Source organism: Thalassophryne amazonica, chromosome 3, assembly GCF_902500255.1.
Source record: "Thalassophryne amazonica chromosome 3, fThaAma1.1, whole genome shotgun sequence".
Taxonomy (NCBI): Eukaryota; Metazoa; Chordata; class Actinopteri; order Batrachoidiformes; family Batrachoididae; genus Thalassophryne; species Thalassophryne amazonica.
The window spans coordinates 119,318,916-119,342,914 of record NC_047105.1 but is presented as its reverse complement, the minus strand read 5'-3'; the positions used below and the strand labels follow the sequence as shown (position 1 = coordinate 119,342,914).

Sequence of the window (23,999 nt, the reverse complement as noted above, 5' to 3'; positions counted from 1 at the left end):
TCAAGTCAGATGATGAATGGCCTCCGCCTAGCTTTGAAAGTAACAGAGCCAAAAATTGTGTCCATGTACGATGAACACTGACCGCTATAGATTTCCATGGATTTCATTTGCAGCAAGGATGCATCCCTTGAAGATCTGTCAAGTTTCTACTCCAGTTTTCACTCAAACTTCCACATCTTTCTCACACCTTTTTACAAAGGAATAAGAGTCACACAAAAATTGCCTCTGGATTGCCTTTTTTCCTCTCTGAATGTAGTCTCCCTTATAAAAACTTGGAAATAGGTATGGGACTACACACATTTCTGAGACGGGTTACACAAGACTTTCAGGCCAATATCGCATTTTTTAAATGTGTTTATTTATTTACTACTGTACGTATTAGTTTGTCAACTACCCGAACCACACTGCAAGTCGGCGTGTGGCGGTAACGTGCAGAACAGCTTGTTTTCCAACCATAGGAAATTTAAAAGAAGAAGAAGAAGAAGAAGGCTGACCAATCAGAGCTTTTGTTTTGTCGGCCAACGCGGAAGTGGTTTTCGGCGCCAATTTCGCTGTGGCTGTTTTGTAAGAAAAAAAAAGCGGCATTTGTTGTTTATGAAACACAGCTCTACCTTTTCGTTTTTTTAAACTTGTAGTAAATTGCGACAATGACTGAGAACACTTTTCCGATTTTTAGTTTGGACGCAATAGTTAACTTTTACCGCACAGAGATTCTCAGCGGTCAGGAGGCGAAACACTTCACAAAGAGCGACCTGGCTCCTGTTCCGAAGGTACCGCACACACTCACTTTAAAGTGTTTATTTTTAAGGAAGAAACCGTCAAATTAGTGACCTGAAGTCGCTGCAAGCAACAAAACGATGAACTGCAGAACGGAGTTTTGAACTACGACACACCCACCAGCCAGCATTCTGAACAGTTTGGGTTTAAATCTGCGAGAACAAAAAAGGCTAATTCTGCCAAAATTGTGTGGAATTATTTGCTGTAACTTTGATGAATGAGCCCGTGAGTATCATTTGTTCTTTTTGTCAACAATTTTAGAGATTTGTTGGTCAGAAAGGGTCAAAATAGTGAAATTCTGTGAGGCTTGAAGTGTCTGACATTTTGCAATCTAAGTACAGAGCGACACTTCAGTTCTACATTTTCCATTTTGTTGTTACAGGGTTATTCCAAAATGGAGTGGAGTGGAGTGGGTGGAGAAAGGTGGCAGGAGTGATTTGTGACCGAAGAATATCAGCAAGAGTGAAGGGGGAAGTTTACAAAACAGTAGTGAGACCACCTATGTTGTATGGTTTAGAGACAGTGGCACTAACAAAAAGACAGGAGGCAGAGCTGAAGATGTTGAGATTCTCTTTGGGAGTGACAAGAATGGACAAGATTAGGAATGAACATATCAGAGGGACAGCTCAGGTGGGACGGTTTGGAGACAAAGTCAGAGAGGTGAGATTGAGATAGTTTGGACATGTGCAGAGGAGGGACCCAGGGTATATAGGGAGAAGGATGCTGAGGATGGAGCCACCAGGCAGGAGGAGAAGAGGGAGACCAAAGAGGAGGTTCATGGATGTGCTGAGAGAGGACATGCAGGTTGTTGGTGTGACAGAGGAAGATACAGAGGACAGGGTGAGATGGAAACGATTGATCTGCTGTGGCGACCCCTAATGGGAACAGCCGAAAGACAAAGAAGAAGAAGGACTCCAATTAAGCTATAGAAACATCTCAAGGATGATCAGTGGAAACAGGATGCACCTGAGCTCAATTTTAAGCTTCATGGAAAAGGCTGTGAATATCTATGTACATGCAATTCCTTAGTTTTTGTTGGTTTGTTGGTTTGTTTTTAAATAAATTTGCAAAAATCTTAAAAAAAAAACTTTTTTCACATTGTCTTTGTGGGTTATTGTGTGTAGAATTTTGGGGAAAAAAGAATTTCATGTATTTTGGAATAAAGCTGTAACATAAAATGTGGAAAAAGTGAGGTGATGTGAATACTTTGTGGATGTACTGTATGTGGACTGTTAGTAGGAGCAAGTAAGTAGCCAACGTGCAAACTTTGACTTGCCTGCAAAAACCTTAACAGGTTTATATATCGAAGATATATCAAAAATACAAATTTAAAAACAATACAGTGATTATTACATTTATTATATTAGCTTTCCCTTTTATTTCACACTACACCACAGATTTCATCAGGGTCTTATAACCTATGTTCCACCCCTCCACCACCAAAAAAAAAAATAAACTAGAGACAGTCATCACAAAATGCCTCGCATGCAATATTATTTTCCATGCAAAGTGCAGTAATATGTACTTGTATGGGGTGGGTATTTGGTTGAAGCCTTATGTGTCTGATGTAGACTGGGATATACAATGGAAAAAATTGGAGATTGGCATAATATTTATTTAGAGGATGTGACAAAGTTTCTGTGTAGGCTCTCAGTTGTCCAGGTGGTTTCCATAGTAGAGAAGCTTGAATCTTCGACTGGACTGGGTTGCTTGATGTGAGGACATTTCGCTTCAAATCACAGAAGCTTCCTCAGCTAAAATTCTTGCTCTGGTAGTCTGACTTCTGTCTTGACTCTTGTAGAGAAGAATAAATTCAAATTTATTCTTCTCTTTCGCTTCAAAATGTATTTGAAGCGAAACGTCCTCACGTCAAGCAACCCAGTTTAGTCGAAGATTCAAGCTTCTCTACTAAGGATGTGACAAACACTGACCATAAGTCAGTCACGGTCGCCAGCCTTCAAAACAAATGCAACCACTGGTGACCTTGAAAAGTAGGTCAAGGTCACCGGCCTTCGAACACATGCGAAGTACTCCTCCAAAGCATGTACCCACCAAATATGAATTTTCTGCAAGCAAGAGGTGCCAAGCTACATTGTAGCGAAGGATGTGACAGTTGTGACCATTGGTGACCTTGAAAAGCAGGTCAAGGTCACTGGCCTTCAAACCCATGCAAAGTACTCCTCCAAGGCATGTACCCACCAAATATTAAGTTTCTGCGAGCAATAGGTGCCGAGCTACATTGCGGCTGGACAGACAGACGAACTAACAGAAGGACGGACAACCCAGATCACCGGCCCTCATGCCGCGCGGAGCATAAAAAGTAATTCTGGTGAAGATGAGCTGAACAGAAATGGGAAAACCATATCTGCTACCATGGAAAGCTAAAGATATATTATCTTCCACACTTGTAATTCTAAAACTATCCCAAACTAGCAAAGCTGTCCATAGGCAGATTAACTACAGTCTCCTTGAATGGAATAACATTCCTACAGTGTTTACAGTGAGACTGATGGAGCTCTTCAACTGTTCTGTTCTTCAGGCAGAGGCGGTTCAAACGTTGTACATGAGAGTACTGCACATTCTGTATCGTTTCAGACCCGAGTGTCACTCCATGGTAAGTACAGTGATTGAGAGCTATAACTAAACAATCACTATTTCAGTCAACCAGGTTTATATAAAGGGAGAAGAAAATATTAGTCACTGAATATCTCTTGAGTTTGGTTTAGAGCAGGGCCTCCTATAAACGCCTCTTTAATACTGTAGTGGTCATGAAGAGAAGCTGCCATGACAAATGTGGCTGTGATTGGAGAGAAACTACATTCAGCATGTTTTGTCTTTTACTTTACCCATGGATTGTCAAATCCATGCATCTACGCACAAGACTTGGCCGCTCAGTTGTGATCTTTCAGTTTGTGAGGATGGCCTGCTCTGAACAGGGTGACCAGAATTCTGCTTTTCTCTCTCTTGTTTTTAATTGTTGATTCATTGAACCAAACTCAACAAATACTCAGTGACTTTGAAATGTTTTATCTATGTCTTGACTTGTCTTAAACCAGTTCTTTATAAAAATGATGTTTCAGTGGTTCTGTGCTGAAGGGAATGAGTACTTTTGGACTTCATTAATTTGGATATATTTTATTTGTATAGTGTGAGTGATGCAGGCTTGTTACTCTTGATTTACATTGTCAACAGGTTCCAGTTCTGGAGAACATTCAATATCCAACGTACTATGAGGCTGCAACAGCTATCATGAGTGTCTATGTTCGCATGTAAGTCATTGTTGTCTTTTTGCTCTCTTCCTATGTACATTTCAACCATAACTGATTTGATTGTAATATCCGTGATAATTTTGCTGATAATTTGATGTGTTAAATTTTTTGATCCTTCCAGAATTATCAATGGGCAGATATAAAGCTATTTCTAAAACTCTATCTGATGCTTTTGACAGATTTTGATTTTAAGGCTTCAAGAGTTTTTTGAAAGTAGAGCTTTTTGTGAGTCTCATGAATTATCTTAATGCTTTATTGCAGTTATTTTCATTATCTTCCACATCGACAAAGAAGCGAGCAGAGTTTGCGTGCGTGCACGTGTGTATACAAGATAAAACAGCTGGATGGATTTCCATCAAACTTGGTGGGAATATTATTTGAATAGATGTCAAGAAGTGATTCAGTTTTGGAGTAGTTTGGTCAAAGGTGAAGGAAAATGTGTTCAGAAAAACAAACAAACACTTTTTTAATGTAATTCAGCAACCAAAAAGCCTGGATGTATGATTGAAAGCATATATTGATCAGCAAAAATATTTGTGATTGAACGTAATGAAGTCACACACAAGTCATCTGATGATTTGAACTTTTAGCTGTTTTATTAAGGCAGCTAAAAAAAAGTTTTAGCTGCCTTAATAAACAATGCATTAGCTTGACTTGTAACCTTTTATCTGTGCATTATTGATTTCTTTTATTTCAACAATTTCATTTTTTTCTTTCCATCATGAACTGAAACAACACTTTTGCAGTGGGAAATGTGCAAGCCAAAAACTGCAGACTGACTGGCTGTGGTTTGTTTGTTTGTTTGGTTTCTTGGAACAACAATAAACAGCTCATGACAAATTTTAATGTTGTCACTTTGTACTTCTGGAGATCTCAGGTAGGATGCAGTTCTAGAATATGGTGGCACTGGAGGATCATGGGTTCATGGTGCTGTCCTATTTAATTCTTCTCAAGTCTTTTGCAGTTATTTTGCATCTTTTTCTTCTTCACATTCTTTGTTTGGTGATCATGCCTCAACAGTTTAGCTCAGGGTGCCCAACCTTTTTTGAACCAAGATCTTCTTCTAACAAGATCTATGTTACCAAGCCATATCGAAAGCCATAGCGTAGCTACAATTTATTGTGCACCAATATAATAACACAATTTTCTGGCACAAAGCTAAAGTTTTAACAAAAACAATATATTATTGGAGTAAATGTGCGTGTCGCAAAGAATAAGCACAAGTAGGCCTAGGACTGGCCTGTAACAACACAACAGTGCAGTCAAATTCTGTGCAGTTTGTCTGAGGCTGGGGTGCTTCTCTTTCTGCATTATTCCAAAGTGGACATTCATGCCATGTGTTCAGTGTCATTTTTCAGTGTGAGGATCTTATTGTCAACAGCTATCCAGGTTGAAGAGTGATACCACTTTGGATGTTATACAGTCCACAGCTGTATTTTCCTCAAATGGAAAACAGAGAAAACTGACAACAGGCTCAGTGATGCAAAGTCAGTAAAGTGCCTGTCAAATTCTGACAAGATGCTCTGCACTTGATCATCATAATATGCACACTGCTTCAACCTGCTTGATAGCAGGTGCAACTTGCTTTTAAACACGTTCACAGAACTAATCATGTTGATGTTGGTTTTGTCTTTACCCTGCAGCTCTAGATTCAAGTTGTTGAGCTTGTCAGTCGGATCAGTAAGAAAGGCTAATTCCAAGAGCCACTTACTGTCTTCTAGCTGTGCACATTCAGTATGTGCACGGAGCGTTTCAGAAATTCTTTAGTTCTGGGCAACAATTCAGAGAACCGTTCCAGAAATTGACCTCTGCTGAGCCATCGAATGTCTGTGTGCAGCAGTAGATCTGTGTGTTCTGCAGCTGGCTCCTCCAGTTGTGCATGGAATAATCGCCTCTGCAAACTCCCAGCCTGAACAGAACATGCAGTCTTTTTAGCCACATCCATCACGTCATCCATATTTAAAATCTTCTCGCACAACCCTTGCTGGTGAATTACACAATGTTAATTCAGGATATAGTTTGGGTGTGGAAAAAAAATTTCAGTTAAAAATTTTCTAAGCAAAGTAAGATTAAGTGCAGCAATGAATTTTGCTGACTGTAATGTATCATTTTTGCACAATTAACAATTAAGTAACACAATTTATTTTTATATAGTAAAATACTGTAACTATTACATTTTTATGGTAAACAATTAGAATAAAGTACTGTAATTGTTTTAAATGTTTTGTTTTTTTGCTCATGCCTTGTGTCTTTTGAGAGGCTCACACGTTCCCACTGTATGCACCAAAGAGCACTAGGCCTGAAAAACAAAAAGTCTAGAGGAAACACTAAAAGTTGAACATGAATTAGTTTTATGGAGGTTTTTTTTTTGACAGTGTGTAATTTCTTTCTTCTTTTTTTTTTCATTGTAAAATCCAGTATATGTAGTATATGTAATTATTTGTTTTTAACCATATTCATTTAAAAACATTTTTACCTGTCCTTTTTTCAGGCGACAGTTCTTGCCCATGTGCCTGGTGTATGATTTCTCATTGAATGACCTCCTCTTTCCAAGTGAGTATGTTTTTCAGTATGGGTTTGAAAAGCATTTATTTATTTATTTATTTTTCTTTCACATATTTACAGACCTGATATCTGGTTATAACTGCTCGTGAATGAAGACTGTGGGTAATGTTCTTTCTGTTCCTTTACAGAAAAACAGAAAACACTCACTGTTCTAAGTGGCATCATGAACTTCCTTAACTTCAGAAAACAGAGGATGGACATGATCTTGGAGAAGCAGAGCAAATGTGTATGTTTCATTGACCACACAGGTAGACTTAGGGGACAATGGTAGATTAAACAGGAATGTTCTGTTGGAATCAGTGCATGAACGCAGTGGTTTTAGGCTATAAATTAAACCATAGCACTCACAGAGTGCATACCCCCACCAAGGTAAAACTCTTAAAACATGATAACCACAGGGCATAGAAAAAAATCTAAGCACATGGTGTTTAAAGGCTATAATAAAATAAGAGCACTCACTGTTTTAGACTATTTATGAAGGTTCTGCAAAATTAGACTGAAATATTTAATCTGCACTTATCAATTGTTTTATTTATTCTTCACCCGGCTGAAGATGGGTACCTCTGCTAGAGATTTTATATTTTACAGATATTAACTTTGTGGATGGGGCAGCACGGTGGCTTAGTGGTTAGCACTGTTGCCTCACAGCGAGAAGGTCATGGGTTCAATTCCCGCCTGTGGCCTTTCTGTGTGGAGTTTGCATGTTCTCCCCATGTTTGCATGGGTTTCCTCCGGGTGTTCCGGTTTCCTCCCACATCCAAAGACATGCGGGTTAGGTGGATTGGAATCTTTAAATTGTCCGTAGGTGTGCGAGTAGGTGTGAATGTGTTTGTCTGTTTGTGGCCCTGTGACAGACTAGCGTCCTGTCCTGGGTGTACCCCACCTCGCGCTCTATGACTGCTGGGATAGGCTCCAGCCCCTCGCAACCCATGATTGGACTAAGCAGTTGAAGGTGAGTGAGTGAACTTTGTGGACAGCGCAGCAAAAAAAAAGGGCAGATTGTAATTAATTCCGTAAAAATAGCATGAGTAGTTGATCTACTTTTTTTTTTTTCCCCTTAATAAAAAATTTCTTTACATTTAGGGGTCAGAGACAAACTGGGTTTAACTAAACCGCTTTCTGGTCCCGTGTGCTGTTTCATGTCACTGGACACAAAGTCTACATGTCTCATGAACTCATTCATGTACATGTCTGTAACTGGACAGTGACACATCCACACCACAATGGAGTTGAAATGAAACAAACATGCTTGTAGTGTAGAATTTTAGCTTTAATTGAAGGGGTTTTTCAAAATACTGTGCTAACCATTTAGGAATTACAGCTATTTGTATAGGCAGTGCTTCAATTTTTGGAGACCACAAGTAACAAAGAAAATATTCAGTTCAATCTCAATTAATTTTATTTGTATAGCGACAAATCGCAACAACGCTGCCTCAAAGCGCTTCACACGAGTAAGGTCTCATTACCAAACCCCCTGAGCAAGCGCAAAGGTGACAGTAGTAAGGAAAAACTCGCTCTGGTCTTAATGAGGAAGAATCCTCAAACAAACCAAACCCAGAGGGGTGACCCACTGCTTAGGCCATTCTAACAATTACAAGGTTTTTACAAATTATACGAGAGGTTTTTTTTACAAAAAGAAGAAGCAGAACAGCAACAAAAACTGTCCTTAATTGAAAATAGGGTCCATCTTGGGTCTCTAATACATGTGTGTGTGTCTATGCTGCAGTTTCATCTTATATTGTTCAAGAAAACGTTTCCTTTTTTTCAGAGGTCGGACCTGGACAAGTTGCAGGCTTATAACCGAAACATTAAGGATGCTGAGAAGAAAATTGACATACTGACGTAAGTCTTGAAATATGCTTTTTATTATTTTGAATATTGTAAAATATAATAATTTGTAAATGGCTTATTTATTTGTACAATAATATTTTAGGTCACAGCTATGGTTCTCAAACTGTGGGACAAATCCCCCTCCTAGTAGGTGCAGAAAAAAATGGAGTTGTTCACATTCATATGAAACCAGTTCATCTACCATCAATAAAAAACAAACAAAAAAATTGTCTGATTGGGCAAGCCATTCAACATACAAATAAATAATAATTTTACAAGGATTCTAATTTTCTGTTTTCATTGAATGTGTTGTTTTAGAGGGTGTACTTTTTGTTGTTTGAACTGCAGTTGCAAGCCAAAATTTATTGGGCAGGGGTCTTATTAGAGTTTAATGTGAGGTAACTTACAAATAAATTACATTTTTTAAACTTATCTCATCATGCTATTACCCTAACCTGATAGAAGTCCATGATGTGAGCTCATCTGACATTCAAACAAATGCATCAGCATCCTCACATCTGTTAAAAGGTGAGTATAAAATATTGGACATTTTGAGTCTTAATCGTCTCCCTCCCAACTCTTCTGTACTTTGCTGCACGGTGAAACCGTCTGATAAGACCAATGATAAAGTTGTGCGCATATTATTCATCACAGAACCTACTGTGGACAAACTGTATCTGCATGAATTACCGACCAATTCCCATTTGCTGGAGCAGTGGAACTCAGAATGCACCGTTTCAGGGAGAAAAAAAGCTATGATGAGGGGTTATGCTTCCATAATTGGGGTACACAGTTCAATCTTCATTGAGATTTGGCACAGGTTTTACACTGGGTACTCTTCCTGGCTCAACTCTAGTTCTTCCCACAGAAATGCACACAGCCCCTGGTCTTCCCAAGTGGTTGCCAAGTACTAATCAGATCGTGTTCTGCTTCATTTCTCAGATCTGAGGGGATCAGGTGTACACAAAGCAGAATGGCAGCGCTGATATTTTGGATTGTATCTGTCTGATAAGGGCCAAGATTGCCAGATCAGATATTAAAAATTTTAAATAAAATCAAATTTGATCATTTGGGGGTTCACAGTTTGAGATGATGGTTAATAACCTACTTCTCGACAAATATTTGTGTTCAAAGATTGGTGCAGCGTCACGGTCAGACAGTCGGCGCACTCTGTTCCAAAGCAGAAGGCTCCTGGTTCAAGACGCCTGTTCTACATATAATGTTGACTTGCACCAGGAAGAGCATCTGATGTAGAATTTGTTCCAAATAAACATGCAAATCTATGTCAGATCTGCTGTGGTGACCCCAAGTAAAAGAGGGAGAAGCTGAAAAAAGTTGTTTTAAGACAGGGGAAAATGTTTCGGTAGATACTGAAGGTCACAGTATCTGTAACATATTGGACATGAAAAAGTGGTGTTGTGTCATATCGCTACCACATGCTCCCTTTTTAATAACAACAATGAAAATTTTAGATCAAAGTTGTTTTCAGCAGTTACTACTGGTTACTTTGTATTAGTGATAATAAGTACAAAAATTAGATATTACATTTTTTAATAAATTCAGCAAGAATCAGGCTCACTTTCATCTGGATTTATTTTTAATGTATTTTTTTGAATGTGAAAATGGACTGATTGATATTTTTGGAGCTATGTTGGTGCCTTGTTTCAGGTATAAACATACGACCAATGTTCACCATTTAAAAATAAATAAATCCAGACTCCCAAGGTTCATTTGCACTTAACACATCTGGGACACCACTGAAAAATGTTCATTCAACAAACATTTTCTTCTCAGGAAACAGACACACACACACAGGTAAAGGTTGCATCGTGGCATACGTAAGGATTGTTTTTCGTCTTCTCCTGTTTCAGGACTATCCCGCCAGAGCAGCAGGCGGAGGCTAATGAGTTAGCAGCTGCGCTCGCAGAACTGCAGACCAGCACCATGCACGAGTATCAAGAAGTGGTGGGTGGGGATTTTAAATAAACTGCAGTTTGCAGGAACACAATGTAAACAGCACCTATGCTTGTGTCCTGTTAGTGAGAGTGAAATTAAATATTTCCTTCCAGAATGTGATCAATGATGCCATTACAGAGCTGAAAACCAGAATCGCGGAGAAGACTCAGAAACTGGTATGTGATGGGAAATATTTAACTGGTTTCTATCTGTGTGCGAGGTTTAATCTCCTAGTTACTCCTGCTGTGTAGTGAGTACTTGCGTGGCAGCACCCTGACGTTGGTGTGCGAGTGTGTTTGGGTGAATGTGAGGCATAATTGTAAAGTGCTTTGAGCTTCTGATGCAGATGGAGAAGCGCTATATAAATGCAGTCATTTACTCAGGAATAATCCGTCCATGTAGAGATGTAGCGGATGTCATTTATAGATATAAAACTCACTGAGGGACTTCTTTTGTTCATTGTAGTCATTAAGAATAATCCTTTGATGTTATAGTTTTGGCATCACAGGCCTTTTACAAGGTCTGTGATAAAAGTAACGGACCTTATTATTTTTTTCAAAAACCATATGGATTTGAATCACGTGTGATTACATCAGACATGCTTGAACCCTCGTGGGCATGCAAGAGTTTTTTCACGCCTGTCGGTTACGTCATTCGCCTGTGGGCAGTCTTTGAGTGAGGAGTCGCCCACCCTCTCGTCGTTTTTTCATTGTTTAGGAATGGCTCAGAGACTGCTGCTTTGTTTGATCAAAATTTTTTCAAAACTGTAAGGCACAAATGAGTGGACACCATTCGATAAATTCAGCTGGTTTTCGGTAAAAATTTTAACGGCTGATGAGAGATTTTGGTCTGGTAGTGTCGCTTTAAGGACGGCCCACGGCGCCTGACGGTGATCTGCGCTTTGAAGTTGAAAACTTCCACATTTCAGGCTCTGTTGACCCAGGAAGTTGTCAGAGAACAGAGAACTTTCAGGAGAAGTCGGCATGAGGAGTTTATTCGGACATTCCATTGTTAACGGACATTTTTTAATGAAAGAACGTGCAGGCAGAGTTGCATGTCGGGCCGGACCCGACCGCGGGGGGTCGCGACAGGAAAAACACCTCCGTTGGAAACCTTAACGGGCAAGTTGGAACATGCCCAAGCTGTTAAACAATTTCTCAGTTACTCACTTGTTGAAAGCCATCAAAAGCCGCCTGAATTTTACAAATGGTTTTCAACACGGAGGTGTTTTTCCTGTCGCGGCGCACACAGATTTGCCGAGTCGTCACGGAAACGACTCGGCGAATTTGCGCGCACGTCTTTCATTAAAAAATGTCCTTAAACAGTGGAATGTCTGCATAAAGTCCTCATGCCGGCCTCTTCTGAATCTTCTCTGTTCTCTCACGACATCCTGGGTGAATTAAGCCTTAAATTAGGATGTTTTCAGGTCGAAACAGGCCAACGACGGCGCCTGGAAACACTGCGCGACGTCCCGCTCCGTGGGAAGTCCTTACAGCGACAGAAACACTCCATAATCTCTCATCAGCCGTTAAACCTTTCACCGAAAACCAGCTTAATTTCTCGAATAGTGTCCACTCGGATATTCCTCACAGGTCCAGCAAAAATGTTGATAAAGCAACGCGCGCCGTCCGCAGCCGCTATTCAGACAAAGAGATTCCGACGGGCTGGGTGGAGCACTCCTCACTCAAGGCCTGCCCACAGGCGAATGACGTCACCGACACGCGTGGAAAAAACTCACGCATGTGCACGAGGGTTCAAGCATGTCTGACGTAAAAACATATGAATCAAATCCATTTATTTTTTGAAAAAAATAAAAAGGACCGCTTTTTTCATCACAGACCTCGTAGTTCCTTGTGTTGCTGAGAATTCTGGATTTTTTTTTTTTCTGTTTGTTGTTGATAATTGTGATAATTTTCTTTCTAGTCAACATTCCACCATGTAATTTAATCTATTATGTTGCTATACAGTAAATATGGTATACATTGAATCAATGTTCCCTTTAGCATTATAATGACCATGTACTCCTTGATATTCCATTGGTTATCACTGTCACTTATAACAGGGTAATATAACTGCAAAATCAAGTATGCAGTTCATTTCCTTGTGTATGAATGGCAGTAAAAACGGGTAGTAAAAAAAAAAATATGTAGCACCGTGATAAAAGCAGCTTCAACCATTGATGAGCTCATAATCAGAAGCAGTTTGTGACCGGAAGTTGGTAAAGGCCACTTCTGGTCACTCTTAAAGTGCCATAAATGGAGTCGGCATTATTGAAAAAAAACCTAAAACAAACACAAGATCAAGTAAATTGGTTCATTATTGACCATTATATGGGTGACCTTTAGTTTTGGGGGTGTTGCAACAAGGAATCCCCCCCCCCCCCCCCCCCCCCCCAAAAAAAAAAATTATAATAATTTCGCAAATTAATCCTACAGGAGCTGATTTCATGACATATCAGGCCACAGTACCAGGTGATCTGATTGAAATGCAAATGGTAAACAAAGATGAAGGTCAAGCGTTGCCATGTTTTGAGTGCAGGGCCGTTCACTTAAAACATTTGGGTGAAGAAGCTGATTGTCTGTGCAGGCCCAGCTGAAGGTGGACATCAGCAACCTGAAGGAAGACATCACCAAGATCAAGTCTCAGATCGTGGAATCTCCTGAGGAGCTGAAGAGTCAGATGGAGAAGATGAGGGAGAACGTTAAAAACATCAAAAGCTGCATTGTGAGTGGAGACGCCAGCAGACCGTGAGATGTAGAGTGTGGTTAGGGCTGATTTATGGGACTGACCATCAGCCGTCATCAGGACAATAGTTGTTGTCCAATGATGTTGACAACTAGATGTGACATTTTGTCAGCATCCGCTGATGAAACACTTATCACATGATCAAACCGCTTTTATAATCAGTTACCATATTTTCTAGAGCATCAGCCACACAGAGTATAAGTCTAACAGGTTTTTTTTGTTGTTTTTTCCTGTATGATCAACTTTTTAGTTTGGGATTTTTGTAGTGCACTTTTTTATAATTAGCACTTATTCTTTCATTATTTAAGTTTATTTTGTTTAGTGCTTTAATTTTTGGGAAAGCTCCAGTATAGGTAATTATTATTAATAACAAATGTGTGATTTATCTCCTCACCCCCAGTTGCACCAGAGTATAAATTGCAGGACCTTCCAAACTAGTGAAAATAAATACATAACTCCCCCCTCACAATTTATACTCTGAGGATGTGGTAATTAAGTACCTTAAGGGGTAAATACAGTCACTAAACTTATGAAATGTTCTCTAATGAGGTGCTTTCCTCATTTTGTTTTATTTTAGACAGACTCCATTTTATTTTAAAGTGTTCCTCATCGAGTATGACTGATTGATCTTAAATGGTTTTAAAGATGTCAAACAGGTTAACAGTTTATCTCTAAACAGCTCTCAGCCAACATTAACATCGGTTACACTGACTTTCATGGAATTGAGATGATCTGATAAAAATAGTTTGAAACTATTGATTAGACTTTAGTATAAGTTTTGCTGTTAAAAAATATTTTACATGGCAAAACTGCTGAAAGTGGATTCTTAAAACGTCTCTATGTTCTTCTGATTGTATCTTCTTATTCTTATTATTGTTATTATCTACATTTACTTAGACTTTATCAACTAAATGATTAATCCCAAAAGTAATCAACAGATTAACATGTAATCATAATCTTCAGTTACAGGTCTAGCTTTGGTTAACGTAAAAGTCATGCCGCATTCAAGTTGTTGGCTTATGTAGGACTTTGAGAAATGTTAAGAGCTGAAATCCAAACATGCTCCTGAAAAGGCCTTATTTTAAACTGTGACTGTCTTCACACCAGAAACAAACTGACGAGCGTGTGGTCGAGCTGCAGAACATCGTGCAGAGTGTGACCCACACTGAGGCTGAGATCCTGCAGAAGTACAGCCTGCTGCAAGACCTGGAGAGCAGCATGAACAACGGCAAGAAGCGACAAGAAGAGGTGAGAACAGTGCACCTGAGGGGAAAAGTGTTTTTTGATTGATTAATTCATTTATTTATTTATTTAAATTTTTTTGGCCATTTTAAGTAGAAATGTCAAGAAAGAAGATAGGTTTCAATTTTTCAGGGCTAATATCAGGTTGTATGACTCTGTAAATATGGACTCTTATGAGTGCAGATTGATGAATTTCTTCAAACATTTGTGAGACGTCCAGCAGCACGTTTGAAGACTTGCAGACGTTTATTGTTCCAGCCACAATATTTAAGCAAACTGGTGAATAATTATACTTTGTTCTGCCGTTGGAATGCACACGCAGAACTGTTGTTTGTGTGTTTGAACGGCAGAGTGCAGTTTAATTGTTCAGCAGTTTGCTGAAGTAATGTGGATGGAACAATAAATAAATGTCTGAAATGAGATTTTTTGTTTTATTTGTTTTAATAGTGAACAGCACATGAGTGTGTTCACACAGCTGTGATCCCACACACTCTCTAATATATGTGTCTGTGTGTATTATTACACACATATACAACCCCAATTCCAATGAAGCTGGGATGTTGTGTAAAATGTAAATATAAACAGAATACAATGATTTGCAAATCCTCTTCTACCTATATTCAACTGAATACACCACAAAGACAAGATATTTAATGTTCAAACTGATAAACTTTATTGTTTTTGTGCAGCTATTTGCTCATTTTGAAATGGATGCCTGCAACACGTTACATCACCTTTCCTTCTAACAACACTCAGTAAGCGTTTGGGAACTGAGGACACTAATTGTTGAAGCTTTGTAGCTGGAATTCTTTCCCATTCTTGCTTGATGTACGACTTCAGTTGTTCAACAGTCTGGGGTCAATGTTGTCGTATTTTGTGCTTCATAATGCACCACACATTTTCAATGGGTGACAGATCTGGACTGCAGGCAGGCCAGTCTAGTACCTGCACTCTTTTACTACGAAGCCACGCTGTTGTAACACGTGCAGAATGTGGCTTGGCATTGTCTTGCTGAAATAAGCAGGGACGTCCCTGAAAAAGACGTTGCTTGGACGGCAACATGTATTGCTCCAAAACCTGGACGTACCTTTCAGCATTGATGGTGCCATCACAGATGTGTAAGTTGCCTATGTCATGGGCACTAACACACCCCATACCATCACAGATGCTGGCTTTCGAACTTTGTGCTGGTAACAATCTGGATGGTCTTTTTCCTCTTTTGTCCGGAGGACACGATGTCCATGATTTCCAAAAACAATTTGAAATGTGGACTCATCAGACCACAGCACACTTTTCCACTTTGTGTCTGTCCATTTCAAATGGGCTCGGGCCCAGAGAAGGCAGCGGTGTTTCTGGATGTTGTTGATGTATGGCTTTCTCTTTGCATGGCAGAGTTTTAACTTGCACTTGTAGATGTAGCGATGAATTGTGTTAACTGACAATGGTTCTGAAGTGTTCCTGAGCCCATGCGGTAAGATCCTTTATACAATGATGTCGGTTTTTAATGCAGTGCTGCCTGAGGGATCGAAGGTCACGGGCATTCAGTATTGGTTTTTGGCCTTGCTGCTTATGTGTGGAAAGTTCTCCAGTTTCTCTGAATTTTCTGATTATATTATGGACTGTAGATGATGGAATCCCTAAATTCCTTGCAAATGAACATTGAGAAACATTGTTCTTAAACTGTTGGACTATTTTTTTCATTCAGTTGGTCACAAAGTGGTGATCCTCGCCCCATCTTTGCTTGTGAACGGCTGAGACTTTTGGGGATGCTACTTTTATACAAATCATGACAGTCACCAATTAGGTGTTCTTTGAGCATTCATCAACTTTCCCAGTCTTTTGTTGCCCCATCCCAACTTTTTTGAAACGCGTTGCAGGCATCCATTTCAAAATGAGCAAATATTTGGACCAAAATCCTCTCCTAAAACAAGACAACATTCAAGAAAATTTATATAGTCCTAAAGATTTTGGAGGAGAATCTCAACTACAAGCATTTCACTTGGTAGTTGAGGTTTTATTCAAAAACATAGTTACATAATAGTGTAAATGAAACATTAGTTATGGTAAATAATTTTATTTACAGTGTATCATCAATTTCTTCAACTGCACAGTTTGGAGAAATAGTTTGGAGATTAAAGCCAGATTAAGACTGTCATTGACACACTTGTTGGTGATGTTTAAACTACACACACAGGAAATAATTTTGCCCCATTAAAATTGATCCTCTGTGGTACCGGTTTAATTTGTGAGTCAGTGAGTTCATGCAACAATGAATGCAACAACACAGGTACCGGTTCATTTTGTGTTAAACGTTTGAGGCTGTGACTGAGGTCGTCTTTGTGGTTTTGTTTGCAGAACCAAGAACTGACAGCTCAGTATGAGAAGAGCCAGAAGGAGCTGAAGAATTTGTACGCGGAGCAAACCCAGCTAAAAAGAGCTCTGGGCATGAAGCTGGACAAAGAGTCCAAACAGAACATCCGCAGGCAGAAGAAGAAAGAGATGAAGGAGCAGCATGTACAAGATGTGATGGGGTATGAACAGAACCATGGACAGAAGTTTCCATATTTGATAAAATGTTGGAAAATTCAGAGATCCGGGGCCTCGTGTACAAAGGCTGTTTATGTTTCTGTGTAGGCTCTCAGTTGTCCAGGTGGTTTCCATAGTAGAGAAGCTTGAATCTTCGATTGAAGATTGGGTTGAATCTTAACCCAGTCCAGTCGAAGATTCAAGCTTCTCTACTAAAGGCTGTTTATGCACAAATATGTGGCGTACATGCGTCTCCACGCTAACCTTCAGATGTATCAAAAGTGAAATGAGTGGAAATGTGCGGTGCGCCACACCAAGTTCACAGCTGGCATACACACGTATCTACAGCTATTGTTCCACTGCCGACAGGTAGGTGATGCTGGGAAACTGTTTGGTGCAAAAACACAAAGTCATCAGAGTGATGTGCACATCAGGGACACGCTGATGAACATTGGGGCAGCGCAGTCCCATTTGAACCCCTGATATCACAGGATTTGACCACATCTGGGGACAGCCTGCCAGTGCACAACACAAACACAGCATCACTTCACATGTAGCCAGATCACAGTCAAGAGGTACCAGTGGGGTACACTAAGGGTAGAAATTTGATGTTCCTATATTAAATTATTTACACTCAGAAAAAAATTATTGAAGGTGTTGTCTAATAAATGACAGAATATCTTTTTAGTAAATTCACTTCCTGAAAAGCTAGAGATGGTTTTGAAATGCATGTTTTTTGTGCCAAAGTGTGGTGTACGGACACTACAGTTTCATCATTTGTTCAATGATAAGGTGCTGTTATTTAAATATGTGATGCATATATCTAATACAGTAGTGTTCAGAATAATAGTAGTGCTATATGACTAAAAAGATTAATCCAGGTTTTGAGTATATTTCTTATTGTTACATGGGAAACAAGGTACCAGTAGATTCAGTAGATTCTCAGAAATCCAACAAGACCAAGCATTCATGATATGCACACTCTTAAGGCTATGAAATTGGGCTATTAGTAAAAAAAAAAAAAGTAGAAAAGGGGGTGTTCACAATAATAGTAGCATCTGCTGTTGACGCTACAAACTCAAAACTATTATGTTCAAACTGCTTTTTTAGCAATCCTGTGAATCACTAAACTAGTATTTAGTTGTATAACCACAGTTTTTCATGATCATTGTAGATGAACAACCTATAATTTTTTGCACCTGCGTATGTTTTTCCCTCTCCAATCAACTTTTTAATCAAACTACGCTGTTCTTCTGAACAATGTGTTGAACGCCCCATTTTCCTCAGGCTTTCAAAGAGAAAAGCATGTTCAACAGGTGCTGGCTTCATCCTTAAATAGGGGACACCTGATTCACACCTGTTTGTTCCACAAAATTGACAAACTCACTGACTGAATGCCACACTACTATTATTGTGAACACCCCCTTTTCTACTTTTTTTTACTAATAGCCCAATTTCATAGCCTTAAGAGTGTGCATATCATGAATGCTTGGTCTTGTTGGATTTCTGAGAATCTACTGAATCTACTGGTACCTTGTTTCCCATGTAACTATAAGAAATATACTCAAAACCTGGATTAATTGTTTTAGTCACATAGCACTACTATTATTCTGAACACTACTGTATGTAGCACCATAGTATAAGTCGCAGGACCTCCCAAACTAAATGGTAAATGGACTGCATTTATATAGCGCTTTTATTCTGAACAGTACTGTATGTTTTCTAGGTGGATAGAATATAATCTTTGTTCATTTAAAACTGCTTTTCATTTAAAACTCATTTAGAACTGCAGCAATCAAATGCACGTTCAAGCACTGATAACACTGTGATGCACAGGGCCCAGGGTTAAAAACTGGTCCTAAATATACAGAACATTACCACAGGCATATTGCCTCACAAGAGTGGTATCATTTATTATGAAGGATCGATCAACCCAGAACCAACCTGAAATGATCTTTAGTGTGTGTGTGTGTGTGTGTGTGTGTGTGTGTGTGTGTGTGTGTGTGTGTGTGTGTGTGTGTGTGTGTGTGTGTGTGTGTGTGTGTGTGTTGGGGGTGTGAAGGGCGGGTGAATGGGTGGGTGGGGGGCAGCATATAATTTAGTGGTGTTTCTTTATTAGGGAAAATATAACATGTTTTCTCATACATACTTGAATGTTACATACATTACAGCATGGAAGTGAGCTTTGCATTATTTATTGTAACTCTAATAAAACTGGTTTCTATATTTGTAGACCAGACTTGCAGCACAAAATATCTTGGTGTACGGACACTACATTTTGCAAACCTGAATTCCAAATCAGCCTTGCTGATTTATACTAAATATCAGTTGTTGCATGTAAATATAATTTTAGTTGTTACTAAAGAAATTTGAACTTTTCACTGAAATAATGCTAAGCTAGATCAATCTAAACCATTTAAATAGTGGTGTAAGGACACTACACTGATTTTTTTTTTTTTTTTTTTTGTGAAATATTAAGTATCATATTTCTCGAGACATAAATCCATTTATCGAGACAACAATCACAAAATCTATTTCGATCAATCAAAGTGTCATTGTGTATCAAATAACAGGGTTATGGTCACTCAGAAATATGCATATTTACTTTAAAATGGAACATTTTCTGTCCATGACGTGAAAAAGATTGATTTCATAACGGCAAACATGAATACAATTGGTCATATCAGTGTTGCTTCTCAGCAATAAGTAAAATACAAATCACACATTACCAATCCAACAACCAAATTTAACTTGCAGAAGTATTAAACATTGTTTGCCGAAGGTTTTCTGCATATAAGATACATTCTTTGTAGTACTTTGATGAAATCAGCACCACAATAACATCAAAACAATGGTTTCTATTTGTTTAATAATACACCATAATTTTAAAAAGAACATTGCAAATTTCACCAACCTGTGCATTGTGGTTCATTTCAGTACCATGAAACTAACAAACACATGCAAATCGTTCACTGGTAAGACATTAAATTGTAAATCACATATAACAAAGATCTGCTTAACCTGTACCCCTTGATTGTGATCTGGCTGCACGGAAAGATAGTGTACTGTTTTGTTTTTGGCTGCAATCACCGAAGCAGTCACGAATAGTGCAGGAGGTTTTTTTTTGTTTGTTTGTTTGTTTGTTTTGTTTTTTGGTTTGTAGTGGAGAAGGGAAGACAAGGCAAATGGGAGAGGTCGTGTCGGTAAGTTTTAGCGAGATTTAATGTGAATAATGAGGAGCTGAAGGTGGACAGAGTAGCTGCGGTCTCATCGACGCCTGCACAACCGCATCGACATGTTTGAACTCCAGGTCATAAATAAACCGCAACACATTTTTCACCACATCTTCAATTTTTCTTTGTATTTTCACTTTGTTTGCTGTGTAATGTGCCCAAAATGCGAGCCTTTACTTGCAAATGACGATAATTGGCTCATAAGCCAATTTTGTTTACCAAAGACACTGTTACTGGAGTTGTGCGCAGAACTGCAGCCGGCCCAGAGTGTAATAAGGGGAGGAGCCAGGGGTTGTCTGTGCCCACACAGGTGCTGAGCACGCCGGGCTTCCTGGGAACGAGGGCATTCCAGAATGAGCTGGCCAATCAGTCAGGAGTGTGCCAGTCAACCATGCGCCTTTTTATTGACAGTAAACTGAAAATTTTTTCTTCGGGTTCTTTGAAACATCACTGAACAAAAGGCGGGTTGTATTTAATCAGGTTTTTTAAGTTTAGGCTTTACTATAGTTCTGGGCGAGGTTTGAGGAGCCATAAAAAAAATAAGTTTACATAATTTAACTTTTCTGCATAACTAAAGTGGGATGTGATGCAGTATCTTTTTTATGTAATGTCTAAGTTCAGGCATTACTGGGTCTGTTTGGGGTTCTGGCTTTAAAATCGGGTCAGTTAGGACAAGGGGAACCAAAAATATGAAAATGGTTACGGCTCTTGTGGTTAGTAATCTTAGCAAACAAACGTTGGTTTTGATATTTTGGTTCAAATCAAAGAAAAGGTGAAAATGCCCAAAAGAAAATACAAATACAATGCACATTAAGCAGAACAACTAAATGGGGGGGGGGGGGGGGGGGGGGGGGGTGTCGAGGTGAGAAAAATAGTCCTAAAAAAATCCCTCCAGAATTCATCCCTGGATTTCAAAACCCCAAAATGTTCTGCAATTGAATGAAGTACAACCCTAATTCCAGTGATGTTGGGTGTGTAAAGTGTAAATAAAAACAGAATACAATGTTTTGCAAATACTCTTCAACCTATATTCAACTGAATACACCACAAAGACAAGATATTTAATGTTCAAACTGATAAACTTTGTAATTTTTGTGCAAATATTTACTCATTTTGAAATCGATGCCTGCAACAAGTTTCACAAAAGCTGGGACAGTGGTATGTTTACCACTGTGTTACATCACCTTTCCTTCTAACAACACTCAATAAGCGTTTGGGAACTGAGGACACATGAGTGTTATTGAGTGTCATGATTGGGTATAAAAGGAGCATCCCCAAAAGTCTCAGCCGTTCAGAAGCAAAGATGAGGCGAGGATCACCACTTTGTGAACAACTGCATGAAAGAATAGTCCAACAGTTTAAGAACAATGTTTATCAACATTCAATTGCAAGGAATTTAGGGATTCTATCATCTACAGTCCATAATATAAGGTAGGCTTGGCCAAAGTAGATGGGAAGTCTATTTTTTATGCAAATGCTGAGTGTCGCAACATGACAAGTGCCCATCTGAGTGAAAGCAGAAAGGTGTACAGTACTTTGGTTGAATAAAATAAATCAAGATGGCGGAATCCACTCCCAGGCAGCTATATTTCTGTATAAGTCTTACGTTTGACATTTTGTCACAGTGAGAAACAAACACTTCAATCTCAAAACCTTGTTTTTGTTACCAGATTAATACCTCTGAGGTGATTTAGAAGACAGCTTCCAGAGATGTTAACAAGCTAACTAGCAATACAGGAATGTCATTGTGGCGCGTTTTACTGAAACAATTGAAAGTTTGGTTCCGTCAAGCAGCCAAGCACAGAGGAAAAGCTCACAGTGACTGTGGTGTTTTCCCCCATTCTGTATAATCTATCATTTAAATGGTGTGCGCAGTCACCACGCCCTGGAACGTCCATCAAGTGCAGGGATTCAAGTTCTCGATCGCTACAACAGATTTCCATCAGTTGGGCTGCCAAAAGGTCATATGTGAGATCAGTGCAGATCTGACGATAATTTTAAAAGAATCAATAATCTTGGCTGCTGCTGCTTTTTGGCTGCACACCAAGTCTCCGTCTCTTCCTGTCCGCGGCGTGGCAGAGGGCACGCACCGGAAAAGCACCAGACCGCAGCGGCACGCAGGAGCAGAAACCACCTTGAAAAGGTCTTCAGCAGTGACATGCAGTGCACCTCCAAAGATGTGCAGGAGATGCTGCGCCTGTCAGTGAAGTGGGAGAACCCAGAGCCGCGCGTCAAAGACGGAGTCACCAAACTGCAATGTGAATATGGTGCCACAGCAAAAGGGCAAAGGGCTAAAAGGGTTTCTATAAAAAGGTAGTGAACAGCTTATGATTTGGCCATTTCAAAAAAAAAAAAAAAACCTCATTCAGAAGAATTTTTTTTTTTTGCTTTAATCATTGAAAGTGTCATATGTCAACTATTTGCTGCCCGCCTTTGTTGCTAATCTGACCGCAGCTTTATAGAAAATGAGGTTTGCATCTTGATAATTAGTTTTTGTTTCTTTGTTTTTTGTTTTGTTTTTTTCCAAGCAGTAGAATCTGATACCACATTTGATTTTTTTTTTTTTTTTTTTTTTTTTTTTTTTTAATGCATTAGCTGTGGACATGTTTATGATTGTGGTGCAGTTTTGCGTCACCACCCTTGTGACTGTGTGAAATGAGCTTCACCATATTCCAGGCAGTGCAACCAAATCCACCAGAAGCGCGAGGCCATGTCCGACAGAATCCAGGAGATCTCCAGAGAGACGCAGCAACTGAAGGCCAAGATCCAGAGTCTGAGGGACGTCTGCAGCGAAGAGACGAAGAAAGCACAGGTACGACCGCAACAAGAGCTTTGCACACCAGAGTGCGCACGTGTCGGCTTTTTTACACATGCTTTTCTTACTTCACGTGTCTAGGCTCTGTATGACATCCTGTCAATCTCTATGGACGAACTGCACAAGAGAATTGAGGCGAACTTCATGGACCTGAAGCAAGACATCACCAAGATGTCTGCAAGTTTTTAGATTTTGGGTCTTCATTCATTTCGGTCTTATTACATTACTAATCAAACATTTTGTAGCCATTCTCATCTTAACTGTTATATAAAATGTTTAACGTAGTTGTATTATTTAATAAATAAAAATGTTTGGGCTATATCACAAGTCATGCCAGGACTGAATAATTTTACTGCACAGATTTCTGAAGATAGGACCACTGGACCCAAGTCTCACACAACCTGAAGACCACAGCACTTGACACAAAGCAATCATTTGTAGCTGATGTTGACAGACCGCTGCCGTCATTGAAAAATGTTACTCTGAAAATATTTCTTGAATGTTCTGACTCCTCTTTATGTCTAAAGAAAGAATAAAAACCTTTAAAACTTAATGCAATGCAGTAAAATCAACTCTAAAACACCATCAGAAATTACTCAAAAACAACAAACTTTCAAATCCTTGAATTAGCGTTGTGAACTATACTATACTGTACGAGCAGGTAGAATATAGTGTTCCAGGACTGTTGTGTTGCACTTTGTTGTATTTTAGGCACGTCAGCTCCATTTTGCGATGTACACGGCATGTAGTGTGAGTGCAAATGAAGGTGCAGAGTGAAACTAGTCAGACTGTCATCATGGTCGTTCCCTTTAAGGGTCGGAGGCAGTGGAACGTGGTGTGCTGTTTCAGCAGCAGGGTCGAATCAAAGGTTTTATCATGAAGCAGAGCTTCTCACAAAATAATAAAAGTGCATAAGCAGATCCTTTAGGGGAGCAGATATCAAAGGTTCCTGTAGAACCTCCATCTCTCACCCGACCCACAGACAGCCCCCACCGCTGCTCCTGCATCCTCTCAAACCTGCTATGTATTGAGAATGTAAAT

The 23,999-nt window shown here is 39.3% G+C and overlaps 1 protein-coding gene across 1 annotated transcript; it reads left to right on the top strand.

Annotated features, from left to right (window-relative positions):
- Positions 1-514: 514 nt before the first annotated feature.
- Positions 515-23,282, top strand: nuf2 (UF2 component of NDC80 kinetochore complex). The gene is made up of 13 exons (XM_034167378.1): positions 515-770; positions 3,317-3,391; positions 3,970-4,046; positions 6,538-6,599; positions 6,740-6,837; positions 8,380-8,453; positions 10,313-10,406; positions 10,511-10,573; positions 12,984-13,121; positions 14,250-14,390; positions 16,740-16,915; positions 22,820-22,955; positions 23,040-23,282. Exons 1-13 carry the CDS (start codon positions 648-650, stop codon positions 23,145-23,147), a joined length of 1,365 nt encoding a protein of 454 aa, XP_034023269.1. The 5' UTR covers positions 515-647; the 3' UTR covers positions 23,148-23,282.
- The last annotated feature ends 717 nt before the right edge of the window (positions 23,283-23,999 follow it).